Here is a 14,471-nt window from a genome sequence, read left to right as displayed (position 1 = left end):
CAATTTCTTTATTGAAAGAAGGAGGAAGCACAGGCAGAGGCCGCCCAGGGAGGTGCTGGAGTCCCCATGCCTGGAGGTGTTCAGACAGCGTGTAGATCATGGAGTCATGGAATCGTTAAGCTTGCAAAGGAGGTCTTCAATGATTACAGGATTCTAGGATTCCATGACCCCTTTCCCTGCAGGCACCTCCAGCGCCTCTGCCTGGCTCAGAGGCCCCAGCAGCGCAGCGCTTGCAGAATGCGCCTCGCTCTTGTCTGCTGCCTTGGACGGTTCATGATGAGGATGGTCTGTGTGGCCAGGGAACGGACTGCGATGTCACTGTCTTCTCTCAAGGGCTTTAGAGCTGTGGTGGAAACAAACAGAGTTGAGATGAAGCCCCGTGTCTACAGAGACCCCCGAGCATCCCCTGCCAACCCCAGGCAGGAGAGAGCTGCTGTGCAGGAATGCCCCAACTGCCCCAGACAGGTTTCCTGGAGCAGGACCAGGCAAGGCAGCGCCCTGCTCCGTCACTATCTCCTGTCCCACCAGCCCTGCCTAACCCAACCCTGTCACTCCTCACCAAAGCAGATCATTTCCATCTTCCCTGGGCTTTGGTCCTTCAGGTGTTGCACAGCACGCCCTAGGGACAGAGCTCCGTCAGATCCCCTTGCTCCCCCGTGCCGTGGTGGGAACTGGGGCCAGGGTGTCCCAACAGAGGGACCCGGGGATGGTGGCTCACCGATGAACCTCACGGCTGCCAAGCGCAAGTCCTTCTGAGCGTCCTTCAGGTACGGCACACTCTGATCAAGGTAGTCCTCAGTCTTGCTCCTGCGCTGCGCCAGCTGGAGAGAGCAGAAGGGTATGGCCATGGAATCCTGGAACGGCTTGGGCTGGAAGGGACCTCAAATCCCATCCAGTTCCACCCCCCTGCCATGGGCACGGACACCTCCCACTGGATGGGGGACTGTGGGCTCCAGGCTGGAGCAGGGCAGGTGAGACCCACACCCCAGACACGTGGGGCAGCTCTCGTCCAACCCTGAGGGGATGTCCTCACCAAGCATTCCGCAATACTCCACGTCTGCTGCATCTGGACGAGATGTTTGAGCTGCGCCCATCTGAGGAACTCTGCTGCAGCAAGGAGCGCTTCCGCGGATGCCTGTGGAGCAGTAGAAGCTGGGAGATGGCACCACAGCCCCGTGTCCCCTTCCTCCTGGCTTTGTTCCGGTGGCCTTAGGAAGCTGGGACGTGCCCTGGCCCAAATGTCTTGGAGTCTCTTCTCTCCATACCTTGGCCACCCTCTCTGTTTCGTCGTTCAAATGCAAGAAGAGCGGGAGCAGGGCCATTTGCACATTCTTCTTCATCTGCTGCTTGTTCCTGTGCGCCACATTCTTTAACTGGTCTCTGAAGAGGGTGATGGAGGTCTCTCTCACGTTGCTGGACTCCTGGTAGGGAGAAGGACAGCAGGACTTCAGCACCAGTATCTTTCTGCCCACGGTGAAGCACGGAATGAGAGCGTGTCCTCAGTTGGAAGGGACCCACAGGGGTCACGGAGCCCAACTCCTGTCCCTGCACAGGACAGCCCCAAAATCATAAAATCATAGAATTATTTGGGCTGGAGGGGAACTCAAAGCCCATCCAGTTGCAACCGCCTGCTACGGGCAGGGACACCTCCCACTGGATCAGGTTGCTCAAAGCCAACGTGACCTTGAACCTCTCCAGGGATGGGGCAGCCATGACTGCTCTGGGCAACCTGGGCCAGGGCCACCCCACACTCCCAGGAATCTGTTTCTTCCTAAGATCTCATCTCAGTCTCCCACAGGAGCCTGGGGGAGGAAGGGCAGTAGAAGCTCCTGCCTCGGGTGTGCCTGGCAGGTTTGAGCTGCAGGACCGGGCTCCATCCTCATGCTTACGTGATTAAAGACGGGCAGGAGCTGCTCTGTCAGCTGCACAGCGAAAGGGCTGGCCTCCTCCTTCTTCAGGTGACCCATAACACTTAAAATGACCTGCAGGGCATTCAACGCGATGTCGCTGTTGCTGTCATTCATGACTCCCATCAGGTCCGGGAGGAGGCCCAGCATTTCTTGTGCCTGTATGTAAAAGCAAATTTCCTTGTAGTGAGAAGGTCACAGAATCATGGAAAATTTGGGTTTGAAAGGACGTTTACCGGTCATCCTTCCCAGGCCCAGTGGTCAGGCTGACAGGTCCATGCCCAGAAATTCCCCAGGGATCTCACCCGCCCCATCAAGGCAAAGAGTGTTTGGAGTTTCACTCCTTCACTTGAATCCCACTGCCCGCATTGCCCCAGCCCCTGCTTGCCACTGGGGCACCACGTGCAGATGCCCTGAGGACAAGGGCACTTGAGCGTTTCCTGATAACTCACAGCCAAGAGCAGGATGCAGGAGCCCTCAGGGAGAGCATCAGAGTCCATTTCCTGTTTATCCTGCAAGAGCTGGGTCAGCCCCTGCAAAAGCTCCTCCAGTGTCTCGGGCACGGAGAAGATGATCTCCCAGAGTGGCAGGGCAGAGCTGCAAGGCAGAGTGCTCCATCAGCAGGGCAGCCTCGGCCACCACAGCCCGGCCTGGGGCAGCCCCGCAGGACATGGCCCTGGCCCTCGGCTGGGCTGGCCTGGGCAGCAGGACAGGAGCAAGGAGGTATTCGTTGTTGGGCTGGCAGAAGCCTGCTGAATTATGGAATGTCTGGAGCGGGAAGGGACCCACAAGGACCATCGAGTCCAACTCCTGTCCCTGCACGGGACAACTCCACCCTTCACACCGTGGGCCTGAGGGTGTTGGCCAAAGGCTTCCTGACTATTATCAGGCTCGGTGCCGTGACTGCTTCCCTGGGGAGCTGTTCCAGTGCTCCATTGATCTCTGGGGGAAGAACTTTTCCCCAACATCCAACCTAACCCTCTCGTGGCATCTTCCTGCCATGCCCTCACAGCCAGAGGCAAGAGCTCAGAGCCTGCTCCTCCTGTTCCCCGTGTGAAGAAGATGCAGAGCCCAGTGAGGTCTCCCCTCAGCCTCTTCTTCTCCAGGCTGAACCGACCAAGGCACTTCAGCCTCTCCTCTAAACCCTTCCTCAACTTTGGGACCTTCAACTCTTAGCTGGCTTTTCCAGCCTTGCCCTCTGCAGGGCTTTCGTGGGGCTGGATAGCGTGGTGGGAAGGAGGGCCCTGCTCCCCAGGGCTGTCCTGCAGTTTTAGAGTCACAGAATCATGGAATGGTTTGGGCTTCAAGGGCTTTAAGGCCATCCAGTTCCAACCCCTTCCATGGGCAGGGACACCTCCCACTGGATCAGGGGCTCCAACCCCAACTCTCTCTGCCTGTCCGTGTACAGGAGGTGCTCCAGCCTTTGGACCATCCTAGTGGCCTCCTTTGGACTTTCCTGGCTGTATCATCCAGATAGTTTCTGGGCCCTTCTCCCCAAAAGGATCAACCCTCAAGGCTGACGGAGCTCCTACCTCTCATTTGGTGGAAACATCCTCCACAACGTTGTGGCAACTGCAGTCGGGTAGCTGTAGGTCATCCTGAATAGCAGCGACCCCGCCATCTCCCTGGCTGACCTCGTGTTGAGGTGTCCCAGGCTTTCATGGACATAGGCCATGACGTTTGGTATCTGGAAGAGAGACCCAGGTGAGGATGTTGCTGCCCCTGGAGCCTCAGCTGCCCTTTCCATCCCTCCCTGCCCTATTCAGATGTCTTCAGGAGCCCAAGAGCCCTGGAATTGGGAGGGAACGAGGGAGGAGTGGGTTCTTGCAGTTCTCAAGGGCAGGGCAATCTTGCCATGGGCCACCTACCTCCGCCAGCCAGAAAGCAGGATTCTGAAAGAAGGCATCATGCATCAGTCTCATCACCTCTTTCTTAAAGATGCTGGAGTTGCTCATTGCCTCGATGGACGTGAGGATGATTTCTGTGTCCTCTGCTGGCTGGAGATACTGTCCAAGTACCTGTGGAGGAAGGAAGGGAGGATGGAGATGTCCCAACGGGAGCCGTGGTCGTGCTGTGCGGGTGGGCAGCACGAGCAGCCCTGGAGAGAGGCGCCCGTCAGTGCCCGCAGCAGAGCCGGCAGCAGGGGCTGCAGTCACTGCCCAGGGGAGGAGGAGAAGAGGGGCCCAGCAGGAGGGAAGAAGGTTGGGCTCATGGGCACCGTGTGCTGGCCCTCGAGCGAGCCAGGGCTGTCTGGGGGCCTGGGGGCTGGAGCTGCTGGAGGGACCTGGGAGTGCAGCCCTCACATCATCCCTGCTCAGGGACAGCAGGAACCCTCTAAGCAGGGACAGTGAGACCATGCCAGCCCAAAGACACACAGAATCCTGGAATGCTTTGTGTTGGAAGGGACGTCAAACCCAACAAGTCCCAATCCCCTGCCATGGACAGGTACACCTCCCACTGGATCAGGGGGCTCAAAGCCCCCTTATCCAGTCTGGCCTTGAACACCTCCCAGGATGGGGCAGCCACGACTTCTCTGGTCAACCTATGCCTGGGCCTCCCCGCCCTCACAGGAAAAGAGCAAATGGCTCCAGGGTGCCTCTCACCAGAGCAGAGCACAGGGGCAGAACCCCTCCCTCACCCTGCTGGCCCCACTGCCCACGACATGGTTTTACTTTCTGGGCTGTCAGCGCATGTGGCCGCCTCATGTGGATCTTCTCATCCCCCAGCACCCCAAGTCCTCCTCCTCAGGGCTGCTCCCAATTCATTCTCCACCAAGCCTGTGTTAGTGCCTGGCATTCCTCATTCACCCAACACTCCACCCATCAAAGCCCCATCTCGCTCTCTCCAGTTCAGAGAGAACCATGTGCTGAGGGACTGTCTCCGAGGCTTTACACAAGTCCAGGGAGATGACATCCACTGCATTTCCCGTCTGCACTCATGTGGTCACTCCATCGTACAAGGCCACTGGGTTGCTCAGGCAGGACTCGCCCTTGGTGAAGCCGTGTTGGCTGCCTCCAATCACCTCCATGTGCTCTAGCAAAGCTTTAGGTGGACCAGTTCCTTGACCTTCCCAGGCCCAGTGGTCAGGCTGAGAGGTCCATGCCCAGAAATTCCCCAGGGATCTCACCCGCCCCATCAAGGCAAAGAGTGTTTGGAGTTTCACTCCATCACTTGAACCCCACTGCCCGCACTGCCCCAGCCCCTGCGTGCTAACGTGTGTCCCCTTGCCAACGCCCTGCTCACCATCTTGGCTCTCTCCGACAGCCTCAGAAGAGCACTGAGCAACCGCGAGAGCGTCACTGGACTTGAATACCTCAAACCCCACCAGATATTGTACGTTGCTGCAGTTTCCTCATATTCCCAGTCCTTGCCGGCCATCACCTGGAAGAAAGGCAACAGTGAGTGACCTGGCACCATGAAGCTCCTGGTTCCACCAGAAGCTGAGGACAAGGGCCCTTGGGCTTTTCCTTAAAACTCACAGCCAAGAGCAGGATGCAGGAGTCCTCAGGGAGAAGATCACAGCCCTCGTCCAGTTTGTCCTGCAGGAGCAGGGACAGCCCCTTCAAAAGCCCCTCCAGTGTCTGGGGCACGCAGAAGATGAGGTCCCAGAGTGGCAGGGCAGAGCTGCAAGGCAGAGCGCTCCATCAGCAGGGCAGCCTCGGCCACCACAGCCCGGCCTGGGGCAGCCCTGCAGGACATGGCCCTGGCCCTCGGCTGGGCTGGCCTGGGCAGCAGGACAGGACCAAGGAGGTATTCGTTGTTGGGCTGGCAGAAGCGTGCTGAATCCTGGCCTCTAAGGAGGGGGCAGCCAGGACTTCTCCGGGCTTCCTGAGTCATTACCTCCCCACCCTCACAGAAACATTTCTTCCTGAAATCTTGATCTCCCCTCTATCAGCTCAAGACCTTTCCCCTCGTCATCTCCCTCCGATCCCTGATCAAGAGCCCCTACCCAGCTATCCTGGAGCCCATTTCAGGAGGGGAAGCTGCTCTAAATTCTCCTCAGATCCTCCTCTCCGCCTGTCCATGTATGGGAGGTGCTCCAGCCTTCGGATAATCCTCGTGGCCTCCTTTGGACTTTCGTAGCTCTGTCATCCAGATTGATTCTGGGCCCCTCTCCCCAAAAGGATCAACCCTCAAGGCTTTTGGAGCCAGTACCTGTCAGTTGGAGGAAACATCCTCCACAACGTTGTGGCAACCTCCATGGGGTAGTACTTGGTCATCCTGAACAGCAGGGACCCCACCGTCTCTCCAGCTGATCTTGAGTGGAGGTGTCCCAGGCTTTCATGGATGTAGGCCATGACGTTTGGTATCTGGAAGGGAGACGCAGGTGAGGATGTTGCTGCCCCTGGAACCTCAGCTGCCCTTTCCATCCCTCCCCGCCCTATTCAGGTGGCTTCAGGAGTCCGAGTGGCCTGGATTTGGGAGGGACAGAGGGAGGAGCAGGTTCTTGCAGTTCTCAAGGGAAGGTCAACCTTGCCATGGGCCACCTACCTCTGCCAGCCAGAAGGCAGGGTTTTTTATACACGCATCATGCATGAGTCTCATAAACTCCTTGCGAAAGATGCTGGAGTCCCTCATCACCTCAATGGACACGACAAGGTCTTCTGTGTCCTTCGGTGATTGGCAATACCATCCAAGTACCTGTGGAGGAAGGAAGGGAGGATGGAGATGTCCCAGCTGGAGTGGTGGTCATGCTGCGCGGGTGAGCAGCACGAGCAGCCCTGGCAAGAGAGATCAGTTCCATGACCTTCCCTGGCACAGTGGTTGGGCTGAAAGGTCCGTGCCTGGAAACTGCCTGGGCAGCTTCCAGACCCCACCAGGGCAAGGAGGGCACTTGGAGCTGTCACTGCACCACTCGAATCCCACTGCCCACACAGTCCCAGCCCCTGCTTGCCAATGTGGGTCCCCTTGCCAACGCCCTGCTCACCATCTCGGCTCTCTCCGACAGCCTCAGAAGGGCCCTGAGCACCAGCGAGGGTGTCACTGGACTTGAACGCCTCAGGCTCCTCAAGATGGGGTGCGTAGCTGCAATACGCTCATTTTCCCAGTCCCTGCAGGCCATCACCTGGAAGAAAGGCAACAGTGAGCGACCTGGCACCATGAAGCTCCTGATTCCACCAGCAACTGAGAACAAGGGCCCTTGGGCTTTTCCTGATAACTCACAGCCAAGAGCAGGATGCAGGAGTCCTCAGGGAGAAGATCACAGCCCTCGTCCAGTTTGTCCTGCAGGAGCAGGGTCAGCCCCTTCAAAAGCCCCTCCAGTGTCTCAGGCACGGAGAAGATGATCTCCCAGAGTGGCAGGGCAGAGCTGCAAGGCAGAGCGCTCCATCAGCAGGGCAGCCTCGGCCACCACAGCCCGGCCTGGGGCAGCCCCGCAGGACATGGCCCTGGCCCTCGGCTGGGCTGGCCTGGGCAGCAGGACAGGAGCAAGGAGGTATTCGTTGTTGGGCTGGCAGAAGCCTGCTGAATTATGGAATGTCCTGAGCGGGAAGGGACCCACAAGGACCATCGAGTCCAACTCCTGTCCCTGCACGGGACAACTCCACCGTTCACACCGTGGGCCTGAGGGTGTTGGCCAAAGGCTTCCTGACTATTATCAGGCTCGGTGCCGTGACTGCTTCCCTGGGGAGCTGTTCCAGTGCTCCATTGATCTCTGGGGGAAGAACTTTTCCCCAACATCCAACCTAACCCTCTCGTGGCATCTTCCTGCCATGCCCTCACATCCAGAGGCAAGAGCTCAGAGCCTGCTCCTCCTGTTCCCCATGTGAAGAAGATGCAGAGCCCAGTGAGGTCTCCCGTCCGTCTCTTCTTCTCCAGGCTGAACCGACCAAGGCAATTCAGCCTCTCCTCTAAACCCTTCCTCAACTTTGGGACCTTCAACTCTTAGCTGGCTTTTCCAGCCTTGCCTTCTGGCTTTTCCAGCCTTGCCTTCTGCAGGGCTTTCGTGGGGCTGGATAGCGTGGTGGGAAGGAGGGCCCTGCTCCCCAGGGCTGTCCTGCAGTTTTAGAGTCACAGAATCATGGAATGGTTTGGGCTTCAAGGGCTTTAAGGCCATCCAGTTCCAACCCCTTCCATGGGCAGGGACACCTCCCACTGGATCAGGGGCTCCAACCCCAACTCTCTCTGCCTGTCCGTGTACAGGAGGTGCTCCAGCCTTTGGACCATCCTAGTGGCCTCCTTTGGACTTTCCTGGCTGTATCATCCAGATAGTTTCTGGGCCCTTCTCCCCAAAAGGATCAACCCTCAAGGCTGACGGAGCTCGTACCTGTCATCTGGTGGAAACATCCCCCACAACGTTGTGGCAACTTCATTGGGGTAGAGCTTTGTCATCAGGAAAAGAAGTGACTCCATGATCTCCCGGGCTGGCTCTGAGCTGAGTTGTGTCATATTTTCGTGGATGCAGGTCATGATCTTGGGTACCTGAAGGAGACCCAAGTGAAGATGGTTCTGCCCCTGGAGCCTCAGCTGCCCTTTCCATCCCTCTGCGGGATTCAGGTGCTGGAGACTGCTGGATTTGGGAGGGCTGGAGGGAGGAGCAGGGTCTGGGAGGGCTCAAGGGAAGGGCAACCTTGCTATGGGCCACCTACCTCCGCCAGCCAGAAGGCAGAGTCGTGCATGACCACATCCTGCATGAGTTTTGTTGCCTCCCTCTGAAAGCGGCTTGAGTCTCTCATGGCCTCAATGGCCATGAGGACAACGTCTGTCTCCTCTGCTCTTTCCAGATACTTTTCAACTGCCTATGGAGGAAGGAAGGGAGGGTAGAGATGTCCCAATGGGAGCCGTGGTCGTGCTGTGCGGGTGGGCAGCACGAGCAGCCCTGGAGAGAGGCGCCCGTCAGTGCCCGCAGCAGAGCCGGCAGCAGGGGCTGCAGTCACTGCCCAGGGGAGGAGGAGAAGAGGGGCCCAGCGGGAGGGAAGAAGGTTGGGCTCATGGGCACCGTGTGCTGGCCCTCGAGCGAGCCAGGGCTGTCTGGTGGCCTGGGGGCTGGAGCTGCTGGAGGGACCAGGGAGTGCAGCCCTCACATCATCCCTGCTCAGGGACAGCAGGAACCCTCTAAGCAGGGACAGTGAGGCCATGCCAGCCCAATGATCCACAGAATCCTGGAATGCTTTGTGTTGGAAGGGACCTCAAAGCCATCCATTTCCACCCAATGCCATGGGCAAGGACACCTCCCACTGGATCAGGGTGTCCCAAAGACCATCCCACCTGACCTTGAACACCTCCAGGGATGGGGCAGCACCACCACTTCTCTGGGCAACCTATGCCAGGGCCTCCCCATCCTCCCAGGAAAATATTTCTTCCTAAGATGTCACCTGAATCTTGCCGCTTTCAGTTTGAAACCATTCCCCTCATCTTATCCCTGCCCCTCCCCAGCATTCCTGGAACCCCTTTCAGGACTGGAAGCTGCTCTAAGGTCTCCCTGGGACCTTCTCTTCTCCAGGCTGAACAGCCCCAACTCCCTCAGCCTGTCCTCGTGCGGGAGGTTCTCCAGCCCTTGGGTCCTCCTCGTGGCCTCCTCTGGACCCGTCCCAACAGCTCCATGTCCTTCCTGTGCTGAGGACTCCAGAACTGGACACAGGGCTCCAGATGGGGTTGCACAAGAGCGGAGCAGAGGGACTGATGTTGAGTCCTGCCCAGCCCACCAGGGCCCCTCACCCACTGATCTTTAGGGGCTGCTCCATATGCCCCTCATGGGGCTGCGGGGCAGAGCTGCTCACCTGGGGGGACACGTCCTCCCACAGGGACACCCCAGGTTGGCTGGGAGGTCTCGCTGCCATCCTTGGGGTCAGGGTAAGGACCGATCGAGGGAGGCGCTTCGGCACCACGGGGTGAGGCGTGAGCTCTGCTCAGGAGCTGTGAGCTCTGCTGCCTGTCCCGGCGCTGTCCTGGCGGACACTGAGGGCTGGGGGCTGCACGCGCGGTCACCACACGCGGTGCAGGGTGGGGTCCCAAAGTGAGGTCACAGAGGGTCCCCCTGTGACTTGGCCCCGTGGCAGGGAGGGTCGGGTGGCCCTGGAAGGGCGTGAGAGACGTGGAAGTGGAGCATGAGGAGGAAGGGTGGGAGAGAGAAGGGCTCAGCACAGCAGCCCTGAAAATACAGTTACTGGGATGAAACTGAACTCGACTTGAGCTTGAAAACTGGTTGGCTGGCCGGGCCCAGAGAGTGGTGGGAAATGGTATTAAATCCAGCTGGAGGCCAGTGACAAGTGGGGTTCCCCAGGGCTCAGGGCTGGGTCCAGCCCTGTTCAATGTCTTTATCAATGACCTGGATGAAGGCATCGAGGGCACCCTGAGCAAGTTTGCGGACGACACTAAGCTGGGTGGAAGTGTCGATCTGCTGGAGGGTAGAGAACCTCTGCAAAGGGATCTGAACAGGCTGGACCGCTGGGCTGAGTCCAATGCCGGTTCCTGCACTTGGGGCACAACAACCCTGAGCAGCTCCAGACTAGGAGAAGTCTGGCTGGAAACTGCCTGGAGGAGAGGGACCTGGGGGTGTTGGTTGACAGCGACTGAACACGAGCCAGCAGTGGCCCAGGTGGCCAAGAAGGCCAATGGCATCTTGGCTTGGATCAGACACGGCGTGACCAGCAGGTCCAGGGAGGTTCTTCTCCCTCTGGACTCGGCACTGGTGAGACCGCTCCTCGAATCCTGCGTTCAGTTCTGGGCCCCTCCCCACAAGAAGGATGTTGAGGCTCTGGAGCGAGTCCAGAGAAGAGCAACAAAGCTGGTGAGGGGGCTGGAGAACAGGCCTTATGAGGAACGGCTGAGAGAGCTGGGGGTGTTTAGCCTGGAGAAGAGGAGGCTGAGGGGAGACCTCATTGCTCTCTCCAACTACCTGAAAGGAGGTTGTGGAGAGGAGGGAGCTGGGCTCTTCTCCCAAGTGACAGGGGACAGGATAAGAGGGAATGGCCTCAAGCTCCGCAAGGGGAGGTTTAGGCTGGACATTAGGAAAAAAATGTTCACAGAAAGGGTCATTGGGCACTGGCAGAGGCTGCCCAGGGAGGGGGTTGAGTCACCTTCCCTGGAGGTGTTTAAGGGACGGGTGGACGAGGTGCTGAAGGACATAGTTTAGTGCTTGATCGGAATGGTTGGACTCGATGATCCGGTGGGTCTCTTCCAATCTGGTTATTCTATGAGTCTATGATTCTATGATTCTAAATCATGAATATTCCACAGAAGAGATTTCCCGCTTACACGCATGTGTATAAATTCACCCAGAAATCTTATGCCCATTCTACCACTTTCCAAGGACTCATTTTAACGTTATTGTGAACCTCACAGCAGGCAAAACTCTGCTCGTTTGGAGCAGGCTCTGTCTGACCGCGGCCTTGAGATGGGGAAAGGCTGCAGACAGAGGTGATGATAGACAAAGACACCTCCCTTCAGCACAGACCACACTGAACACAAGACATTACGGTCTCCAAAGAATGAACAGTGCCTGGAAAAACACTGCTTGAAAGAAAACCTGCTCTCAGAGGGACATCCTGTCTGCCTTTCAAAAACTGCAGTTCCTGAGATGAAACTGAACTCTACTTTAGCTTAAATCACCAATATTCCCCTTTTTTTTTGCACAGTAACGACGTCTTGTGGCAGAGCGGGGCTGCCAAAGGGGCCGAGTGTGGGCTAGCAAGGGCTGCGGTGGGGCGAGCAAGGGCTCAGCACGTGAGGGACCCCCTCCACCACAAATCCCCTCAGGTCCCAGGGCAGCCCCACACGGGTGGGTGGATCCCCCCACACCCTCGGCAAAGAGCCCCCCTCATCCCAAACCCAGCCCCGTGCAACCCCTGGGAGCTGGGCAGCAGCGATTCCCTCGGGAAGGAGTCCCCGCTGCGTTCAGCGTTGGGCCCCTCACTCCAAGAAGGACGTTGAGGGGCTGGAGCGCGTCTGGAGGAGGGAATGGAGCTGGGGACGGGGCTGGAGCCCCGGGGTTCGGGGAGCGGCTCTGGGGGCTGTTTAGCCTGGAGGAGGGGCGGCTGAGGGGAGACCTCATCGCTCTCTGCAGCTCCCGGAAAGGAGGTTGTGGTGAGGCGGGTGCTGGTCTCTTCTCCCAAGTAAGAAGGGACAGGAGGAGAGGAAATGGCCTCAAGTTGTGCGGGGGAGGATTAGGTTGGATATGGGAACAATTTCTTTATTGAAAGAAGGAGGAAGCACAGGCAGAGGCCGCCCAGGGAGGTGCTGGAGTCCCCATGCCTGGAGGTGTTCAGACAGCGTGTAGATCATGGGGTCATGGAATCGTTAAGCTTGCAAAGGAGGTCTTCAATGATTCCAGGATTCTAGGATTCCATGACCCCTTTCCCTGCAGGCACCTCCAGCGCCTCTGCCTGGCTCAGAGGCCCTAGAAGCGCAGCGCCTGCAGAATGCGCCTCGCTCTTGTCTGCTGCCTTGGACGGTTCATGATGAGGATGGTCTGTGTGGCCAGGGAACGGACTGCGATGTCGCTGTCTTCTCTCAAGGGCTCAAGAGCTGTGGTGGAAACAAACAGAGTTGAGATGAAGCCCCGTGACTACAGAGACCCCCGAGCATCCCCTGCCAACCCCAGGCAGGAGAGAGCTGCTGTGCAGGAATGCCCCAACTGCCCCAGACAGGTTTCCTGGAGCAGGACCAGGCAAGGCAGCGCCCTGCTCCATCACTATCTCCTGTCCCACCAGCCCTGCCTAACCCAACCCTGTCCCTCCTCACCGAAGCAGATCATTTCCATCTTCCCTGGGCTTTGGTCCTTCAGGTGTTGCACAGCACGCCCTAGGGACAGAGCTCCGTCAGATCCCCTTGCTCCCCCGTGCCGTGGTGGGAACTGGGGCCAGGGTGCCCCAACAGAGGGACCCGGGGATGGTGGCTCACCGATGAACCTCACGGCTGCCAAGCGCAAGTCTTTCTGAGCGTCCTTCAGGTACGGCACACTCTGATCAAGGTAGTCCTCAGTCTTGCTCCTGCGCTGCGCCAGCTGGAGAGAGCAGAAGGGTATGGCCATGGAATCCTGGAACGGCTTGGGCTGGAAGGGACCTCAAATCCCATCCAGTTCCATCCCCCTGCCATGGGCACGGACACCTCCCACTGGATGGGGGGCTGTGGGCTCCAGGCTGGAGCAGGGCAGGTGAGACCCACACCCCAGACACGTGGGGCAGCTCTCGTCCAACCCTGAGGGGATGTCCTCACCAAGCATTCCGCAATACTCCACGTCTGCTGCATCTGGACGAGATGTTTGAGCTGCGCCCATCTGAGGAACTCTGCTGCAGCAAGGAGCGCTTCCGCGGATGCCTGTGGAGCAGTAGAAGCTGGGAGATGGCACCACAACCCCGTGTCCCCTTCCTCCTGGCTTTGTTCCGGTGGCCTTAGGAAGCTGGGACGTGCCCTGGCCCAAATGTCTTGGAGTCTCTTCTCTCCATACCTTGGCCACCCTCTCTGTTTCGTCGTTCACATGCAAGAAGAGCGGGAGCAGGGCCATTTGCACATTCTTCTTCATCTGCTGCTTGTTCCTGCGCACCACATTCTTTAACTGGTCTCTGAAGAGGGTGATGGAGGTCTCTCTCACGTTGCTGGACTCCTGGTAGGGAGAAGGACAGCAGGACTTCAGCACCAGTATCTTTCTGCCCACGGTGAAGCACGGAATGAGAGCGTGTCCTCAGTTGGAAGGGACCCACAGGGGTCACGGAGCCCAACTCCTGTCCCTGCACAGGACAGCCCCAAAATCATAAAATCATAGAATTATTTGGGCTGGTGGGGAACTCAAAGCCCATCCAGTTGCAACCGCCTGCTACGGGCAGGGACACCTCCCACTGGATCAGGTTGCTCAAAGCCAACGTGACCTTGAACCTCTCCAGGGATGGGGCAGCCATGACTGCTCTGGGCAACCTGGGCCAGGGCCACCCCACACTCACAGGAATCTGTTTCTTCCTAAGATCTCATCTCAGTCTCCCACAGGAGCCTGGGGGAGGAAGGGCAGTAGAAGCTCCTGCCTCGGGTGTGCCTGGCAGGTTTGAGCTGCAGGACCGGGCTCCATCCTCATGCTTACGTGATTAAAGACGGGCAGGAGCTGCTCTGTCAGCTGCACAGCGAAAGGGCTGGCCTCCTCCTTCTTCAGGTGACCCATAACACTTAAAATGACCTGCAGGGCATTCAACGCGATGTCGCTGTTGCTGTCATTCATGACTCCCATCAGGTCCGGGAGGAGGCCCAGCATTTCTTGTGCCTGTATGTAAAAGCAAATTTCCTTGTAGTGAGAAGGTCACAGAATCATGGAAAATTTGGGTTTGAAAGGACGTTTACCGGTCATCCTTCCCAGGCCCAGTGGTCAGGCTGACAGGTCCATGCCCAGAAATTCCCCAGGGATCTCACCCGCCCCATCAAGGCAAAGAGTGTTTGGAGTTTCACTCCTTCACTTGAATCCCACTGCCCGCATTGCCCCAGCCCCTTCTTGCCACTGGGGCACCACGTGCAGATGCCCTGAGGACAAGGGCACTTGAGCGTTTCCTGATAACTCACAGCCAAGAGCAGGATGCAGGAGTCCTCAGGGAGAGCATCAGAGTCCATTTCCTGTTTATCCTGCAAGAGCTGGGTCAGCCCCTG

General features: G+C 58.1%; 2 protein-coding genes across 2 annotated transcripts; both read right to left on the bottom strand.

Annotated features, from left to right (window-relative positions):
- Positions 1-6,969, bottom strand: LOC138730786 (uncharacterized). The gene is made up of 14 exons (XM_069876265.1): positions 6,835-6,969; positions 6,399-6,548; positions 6,063-6,217; positions 5,387-5,531; positions 5,151-5,288; positions 3,776-3,925; positions 3,440-3,594; positions 2,360-2,504; positions 1,890-2,066; positions 1,266-1,421; positions 1,034-1,135; positions 719-821; positions 560-619; positions 1-343 (listed from the first exon to the last, which is right to left on the bottom strand). The coding sequence occupies exons 1-14, from the start codon at positions 6,967-6,969 to the stop codon at positions 207-209; spliced, it is 1,908 nt and encodes a 635-aa protein (XP_069732366.1). The 3' UTR covers positions 1-206.
- A 5,054-nt stretch (positions 6,970-12,023) lies between these two features.
- Positions 12,024-14,228, bottom strand: LOC138730937 (maestro heat-like repeat-containing protein family member 7). Its single transcript, XM_069876577.1, has 6 exons — positions 13,918-14,228; positions 13,294-13,449; positions 13,062-13,163; positions 12,747-12,849; positions 12,588-12,647; positions 12,024-12,371 (listed from the first exon to the last, which is right to left on the bottom strand). Exons 1-6 carry the CDS (start codon positions 14,083-14,085, stop codon positions 12,244-12,246), a joined length of 717 nt encoding a protein of 238 aa, XP_069732678.1. The 5' UTR covers positions 14,086-14,228; the 3' UTR covers positions 12,024-12,243.
- Positions 14,229-14,471: the final 243 nt, after the last annotated feature.

Source organism: Phaenicophaeus curvirostris, chromosome 25 (assembly GCF_032191515.1).
Source record: "Phaenicophaeus curvirostris isolate KB17595 chromosome 25, BPBGC_Pcur_1.0, whole genome shotgun sequence".
NCBI lineage: Eukaryota > Metazoa > Chordata > Aves > Cuculiformes > Cuculidae > Phaenicophaeus > Phaenicophaeus curvirostris.
The sequence above is the reverse complement of the archived record's forward strand: the minus strand, read 5'-3'. Positions and strand labels throughout refer to the sequence as shown.